We start from the raw sequence: 7032 nt of genomic DNA on the forward strand, positions 1-7032 counted from the left end.
AGGTTCAAAGCTATCCTGAATCACGTAAACCTAAAGTTTTTCATTATTTGAAGACTAAAAATCACTGCAGTAAATCTGACATTGTCAAAGGAATTTGTTTCCTACAGTAAAGGCACTTATGAAAACATATGCACCGTGACAATCTTCCCAGATTCACAGTTTATTATCTAGTCCTCCAAATCCATGTTCATCCTCCTCATCTCCTTCTGCGAATTTAAACAAACGCCTCTTGAGACAGTTTCAAGTAATAGACTCTGAATTGAATTTCGCACACTGGGTGTGCTTTCCAAACAGGTTGTATCCCTAAAGGAATATCACCCAGGAGTCATCACTACCATATGTTAAAGAAGCAGACAGTTTTTTGTGAGCAAAGGAAGAGTGAAAACAGAAACAGCAGCATTGTGCAATCTTACATTTGCACAAGTAAACACGCCTCCTGCGACTCAGATAAAAGCCTCTTGGAATATTGATATTACTGCTTTTTATTGAGAAAATAACACAATGTAATTATGCATTTACGGTCCGAACATTGTAGGGCTGTGGAAGCGAGATTGCAGATTCCTCCTGCGATGTGTCCGTTCTCTCCCTCAGCTCTGCGTATAATCTCACAAGTGTGCGTTTTGCTCATACAGCAGGTGTGTGAAGATGAGAAGCGGAGTTCAGTCAGTCTCAGGTCTCTGTGGGATTCAGACTCCCTGCTGTGCACTCTGTTCATCCTTGTAGCATTTTATCACAACGTGGGCTATAAAAGGTTTAAGGGCTTCACACTGTCATGGGCGGAGACACTGTGTGCCTCTCCGTCCATTACTTACACTCCGTGGTGTGAAGCAGAGGTATCCAGCAATCATTCGCTGTTTAAGTGATCACATTTGACATTCCAACCTGTATTTTATGTGGACTTTGCAGAGCTGTACAGTCGTCTTAATTCAGCTTTGCACGAAAAAAACAAACATTTCTAATAAGCATTTAAAGCTTTAAAAATATTAAACACTATCAGCAGCAGTTGAAACTGACAGGCAAACAAGCTTTGCAGTGACAGTAAAAACCACAATCCAACAGTCTGTTTCAAACCTAGACTACACAGTAACATCAGTGAAGCTTCAGTACTGAAATAAAACAAATAGCTGGAGAGTAACAGTCTGTGTCCTGCATCTCTGCAGCACCAATCTGTGGTCAGGGCAGACAGAAAGCACTGTCGCAGCGGTCAGCGTGCACTCGTTTGCCAGGACACTCAAAGTCGCGTAGCAGTTCTCTGCAGGGGCTTTGTGTCAAGAGCTCCACATCTTCATCTGAGGTAGAGGGATGAGTGAGGATGATCCGGGGGATCTGCCACATGATTGTTAGAGAAGGAAACAAGATGGAGTAAGGAAAGAGGCAAGCTATCAGGTGATATGATGTGAAGACGCTGAAGTCTCAGAAGAATAGTAGTATCTACTACTCCAGAAGACAGGACATTCTTTTAAACTCAGGTGGAAAAATGATAATGTCCCATTTTTTACTTGATCAATTGACTGAGACTTACTCACGGCCAAGACATAAAATATTTACACCCTGCAACCATTTTCTTATTATTTGTTTGCTTGTTTTTAATTGAGAAAGTACACTAAAAATTTATTCTTGGCTCTCATAAACTCGAAGCAATAATTTTGAGCAAAATCCAACTGAAAAAAATCCAATCAAAGGTTTATTTAAGTGCACATCCTCAGATCCATTAAGATTAGAGTCAGGAGTTCCAAATTAGGTGTCCAATATCAGCACTACCTTAGCGAGAGACAGGTGGAATATGGTTTCTCCGATTCTTGCATTCTGCTTTCTGTTGAAGTGTTTGGTGTCATTATGCCAAATGTTAAGCATTTTCCCCAAAGCCTTCATGGTTGTGCATACATCTGGCAAGTCAATTTGTTTGAAAGTCTTTACACAATGAAAAAACATCATCAACAAGGGATGCAGGTTTTTAATGACTGCTAATATTGCCAAGATAGTTTGCCCTAAGACATTCAGCTCACACACACAGTCTCTAGTTGCAAAAGGAAGCCTCCAAGATCTGCAGGTAAGTCTTGCAACCATCGCGCTACAATTTAAAGAAAATATGTTGCAGGCACACAAGGAAGAAGCCTTTGCTGTACAAAAAGAGCAACAGAGCAGAAATATTAGCTTACTAATGAGTATGTCTGACCAGAACAGGCAAATTAAGCAGCCACGGTAGCAGCAGACGTGCTCTCAGCAGATAAAAAAACAGCTTTTCATAAGAAAAGTTCTAACGACTGGGAAGCTCAGAACAGTGGAAATTTGATGGTTTGGGAGGTTGTTTGGCTGCTTCTGCGACTGGGCAGCTTGCACATAGTAAGCTGCCTCTTATCAAAGAGTGATTGAATATAATGTGAGTCCATCTGCGTGATAGTTAAATTCAAATGAAGCTTTCAACAGGATGGAGACCAGATGCATTCTAGTAATGCATCTGGATCTCTGTGTTTATGATAAAAAATAAGGACAAAAAAGCCATTTCTCCTAAGAGCACAAAACTAGTGTCTAAGGCCGGTCATGTATTTAGTTTTTCCACAAAAGATTCTGTCATTTGTCATTAAGACATTACTGAAAAAAATGTATTTTTCTTGTGATGTTTTTGTCAATACAATATTTTTACTTGTGGGGCAGTTTCAGCTTTTCCTGATGTGTCTCAAGACACTAAGATTTCCCTGAAAAATAATAACAATAGGCTTTATTTCAGAAGGAAGGATAAGAAATCTGCTTACTGTCATCGTCTGTTTCCCCCCTGCTAGGAAATCGTTTTTTGTTAAAGCCTCCGCCACCAGCTCAGACACAGTCCTTTTCAGATCACTCTCCAAATCAGACTGAAACAAGAGAAACAGAGCAAATTGGGAAGAGGTGCAAAAGAATTACTCAAGGAGTGCTGTTTCCTGAAGGTTCAATCCACACATGGCAGGTGGGGAAAAAGTGCGTTTTGTACGCTATATAATATATATTTGTAAACCACCCACAATGCCGTTGCCATTGCACACAACCGCCTCAATCTTCTTGGATACACAGTCTTCTGCGCTCTGCAGCTTGAGCTGTTTACTCTGGCCTCCGCCGTGCTGGCTGCACAGCTGCCGTCCAGCCACGTCCCGAGGATCCTGAGACACATCCAGGTCACGCACCACTCGAGGTAGAAGCCTCTCTCTGAGCACTTTCATCTTGATGCAACTCCCAGCATTCCTGAGAGCGCTGACCGCTTCGTGGTGGGTCGCCCCCTGCATGCTGATGCCATTGACCTGGGAGGGTGATGGTCACATTACACTTTGAGGAGCAATGAAACTAGGAGCATGAGTCAGATGAGTCACATACACACACACACACACACACACACCATAAGTACTGAAATAGCATGTCTAAAGGTAGATATTCACTTCTTAATTGCGGTTTTCTGTTTCTCACAGCAGTGATTGTCTCCTCTGTTAGTCTTATGATGCCCTCCACTGGTCAGAAGAGGAACATCAATGGGAAGTACCTGAGTTTTATCTCTGTGTGTTATTTAAATTCACTCACATTTCACAAACTTGCACATACCGCACCCTTACATGTCTTGAGCCAACACTGCTTTCTTTATAATTGGCTATAGGAAAATGAGAAAAAGGTGTAGCAATTTACTGAAACTTGTAAATACGGTACTCTGCCATATTAAAGGTAAAAATTAAATCAAAAAATTTGGCATGTACCTTTAATCTTCAAAGGAGTCTGAAATTTCTTAGGCAAGCTTATCTTTTCATGTCTTTAAGTAGTCTTCAGGAATAGTTCTCCAAGCGTTTGAAGGAGCTGAATGTTCCTTAGGAATGGCTTTTTCACAGCCATCCATTCACTGATATGCTCAGTGAACTTTGGATGGATCAACTGAAGGACCAGATCCATCTTCTTAGCTGGATTATTCCTACTTCTAAAGGACACGACTATCAGACAACATACAGAGATATGCCAAAATACTTATATACTATAATTTTGGACATTTTTTTGTAGAATCAACTAAAGAAGTGTGTGTGTGTGTGTGTGTGTGTGTGTGTGTGTGTGTGTGTGTGTGTGTGTGTGTGTGTGTGTGTGTGTGTGTGTGTGGCAGCTTGTAACAAAGTGGATACAACTGAAAATGTTCAGGTACAGGGCTGAAAATGTGGGAAAGAAAAACTTTGAAAAGACCTTCAGAAAGCCTGGAGAATTATTGCTTGACCACTTTTAAAAAGGCTGCTTGAAAGCAAAATATAAAGAAATGAGAGGTGGCTCAAGACCTTTGCACATATTGATTAAATCAGAAGTTATTAATAATTATTACAAATACCTCCAGCAGTCTGTCTCCAACATGGATTCCAGCCTTTTCAGATGGCCCCCCTGCAGTTACTCTGGAAATAAAAATGCCCTGAAAAGAAACAGACACAATAACCTTGGATGAAATTATTGTTTAAGTATGTAACAAAAGCCTTTTGTGACTGGGTAATCTCTTCAAGTTGCACACAGATCTATACGAGTTTGACTAAAACCAGCAAATCCATGAGAACCTCGGCAGCTGCTTCTCATCATCTTCAGTCAGGCAGCCAAACGATGCGCTATAAATGTAGTGTTGCAAGAGATTGAGCAATACCCGACGCTTCTCCACCAGCACTCACCTCATCGTGATCTTTGTAAGGCAGTGAGCCCTTTCCACCAGCTATGCTGATTCCCAAACTACCCCTCTGACCAGACACTTTGATCTGTAACTAAAGGAAATAGTTTTGTTAGAGCTAAAAGGCTAAAATCCTGTAATTTGAGGCCTGATGGAGCAACACTCCCTGGTATATTTAAAATCAATTAGTAACAATTTAACAGAATGAACACACTTCTCTGCAGTGACTACAGTAATCCTGCAGATGCAATGTGACATTTAAGAAAGACTGAAGTTACTCTTAATGGCACTTGGGAGATGAATGATTCCTGAAGAAGGGACTTCTCGGTCACCACAGAAGATTTCTGATGCACTGTGATGGATGGGATGTTTATGCTGTGGACGGGGTCTCCATGGGGAAAAGAGCCCACTTTAATAAGAGCTTTGTGATGCTGAAATTTCCTGCACTCTTGGGTTTCAACTCTCTGGTGGCGAAACAGACGAGGTAAGGCATCACACTCTGACAGCTCGCCCGCACCAGCCTGGTGATAAGAAATAATTTCATGGTTTTACTGGCTTTCTGTGACATATATAGATGACAACATTTACATTTTATTCACTGGGCTTATGAAAGACACTGATTATTAGAAGAATGAAATCTCCAGTTACAAGAGTTTCTTGGCACAGTTGGTGAAGAAGGGGAGCAGAGAAGCTTTAAGAGATAACAAATTAAGCAATATCATCTGATTGAGATATCTAGGCTGGACAACAAACCTCCTCGGGTTGTTTCATTTCCTTTCCGTCCTCCTCTGTGAAGCGACTGCACACACTGTCACTGGGTGGCAGCACCTGAGATTCCTCTCTGCTTGCCACCCAGCTGAAGCCTGGGATGACCCAGGTTTTTGAAGTGGTCCTGAGGGGCTGGTTAGTATGAGGATTTCTACACTCCTGGAGTTGGTCAGAAGACAGTGCCTGCTGCTGAAAATTTGAAAGTCAATGAGATGTTTTGTAGAAACGATCTAATGACAATGATGGCTCAGGGTTAAGTAAACCTTGAATTCAAATGTACAGTTGTCTGTAGCAAAGGACCAACGTGGTTGCCATTCTGGTCCTGGGACAATGTTAATGCTTGCTAGGAGAGACCATTAGGATTTTGTGCACCACAGTACATCAAAACAGTCAGTATCCTACTGCAGTACCTTTTCCCTTTACATAGTTTTAAAGCTCTGAAGAGCCACAAAGACAAAAGCTGAATTCATCTTTCTTTCTCTAATTTTTGCCGCAATTTTTCCTTCCCATGACTGTATGACTGAAGCAAGGCAAAGAAGGAGTAAAGAATGATGACATGCTTTAAACACATTGGTCTCACTTATGGAGCCCATACTTTAAAACAGTAGAAGGTCACTTGAGGCAGTGCTAAATGTATCAATACAAACAGGTCAGGATCAGTGAAAGCTTTTTAATAACTCACAAAAAAAGATTCAAACTTCTTTCAGTACCAAGGCTAGTACACTTGTCTTTAAATCTTTGATCCAATTTAAAAGTGCATGAGTACTAGCTTACTTTTTGATGCCTCGAACTAAGATAACAGATCAATACATACGTGTGCCCCTTTGATCTGTAGCTCCAGTTTCACTGTGTTTGGGTGTGGACTGGAGAACACTATATATACTGTATATACACTGCTCAAAATAAATTAAGACAACACTTTGTCATCTCAATATAGCATGAAGTCAGTCAAACTTCGGGGATGTCAATCTATTTAATCAGGAAACAAACCATTGTGAATCTCTTTCACCTCCGTTGGTGCAAATGAAAGTGACAACAGCCAAAAACAGGACAACACCTCGAAAAAGAGCATGGATTTGCAGGCCATGGCGGATCCATATGTGCTGTCCACAGACTATTGCTCTCCCCCTAATAACAATAATTATACATCCATTTTTTGGTGCTGTTCAAAGCACTCAAGGTCACCTTATAACAAAATATTAAAACATGAACGGCCGTGAAAGACACTTAAAGACACAAATAATATGAACCTAAAACATAAAACAAAATATTGTTTTTGAGTTTCGATTTGAATTACGTCATAGAGTCTAGCTGACAAAGGTGAAGTGGCAATCAGATGCAAAGGTGCAGCACAGTTAAAGGCACCCATGATGCCTGAAGTGAGCAGCAATCAGAAGAGCAGCTGAAGCTGCTGGAAGGGATGTGAGGAGTGAGGTCTAAAAGTTACAGGAGTGCTGAGTGCCTTGGAAAGGAGGAGAAAACTAAGAAGAGAAATCTTGTATTGGATACACTGAGGAATAGGGAGTCAGTGAAGCTGGATATGAATAGGTGTAATAGACTCGATGAGGGTGATGACTCATGCTGAGTTTTGTACCATTTGAAATGGATTAAGGAGAGGT

General features: G+C 41.0%; 1 protein-coding gene across 1 annotated transcript in view; it reads right to left on the reverse strand.

Moving 5' to 3' along the window:
- Positions 1 to 483: 483 nt before the first annotated feature.
- The window catches only part of LOC102199754 (uncharacterized), a 7115-nt gene continuing 566 nt past the window's right edge, over positions 484 to 7032 (reverse strand). The window contains exons 2-8 of the mRNA XM_005737204.1: positions 5399 to 5602; positions 4924 to 5166; positions 4650 to 4739; positions 4325 to 4402; positions 3000 to 3272; positions 2754 to 2852; positions 484 to 1326 (exon numbers count right to left, since the gene is read on the reverse strand). Of these exons, the coding sequence (XP_005737261.1) occupies positions 1174 to 1326; positions 2754 to 2852; positions 3000 to 3272; positions 4325 to 4402; positions 4650 to 4739; positions 4924 to 5166; positions 5399 to 5602 (1140 nt within the window). The 3' untranslated portion in view covers positions 484 to 1173. The remainder of the gene's footprint in view (positions 1327 to 2753; positions 2853 to 2999; positions 3273 to 4324; positions 4403 to 4649; positions 4740 to 4923; positions 5167 to 5398; positions 5603 to 7032) is intronic.

The sequence above is a fragment of the Pundamilia nyererei genome, unplaced genomic scaffold (genome assembly GCF_000239375.1).
Source record: "Pundamilia nyererei isolate P.nyererei 1_Seehausen unplaced genomic scaffold, PunNye1.0 scaffold00073, whole genome shotgun sequence".
NCBI lineage: Eukaryota > Metazoa > Chordata > Actinopteri > Cichliformes > Cichlidae > Pundamilia > Pundamilia nyererei.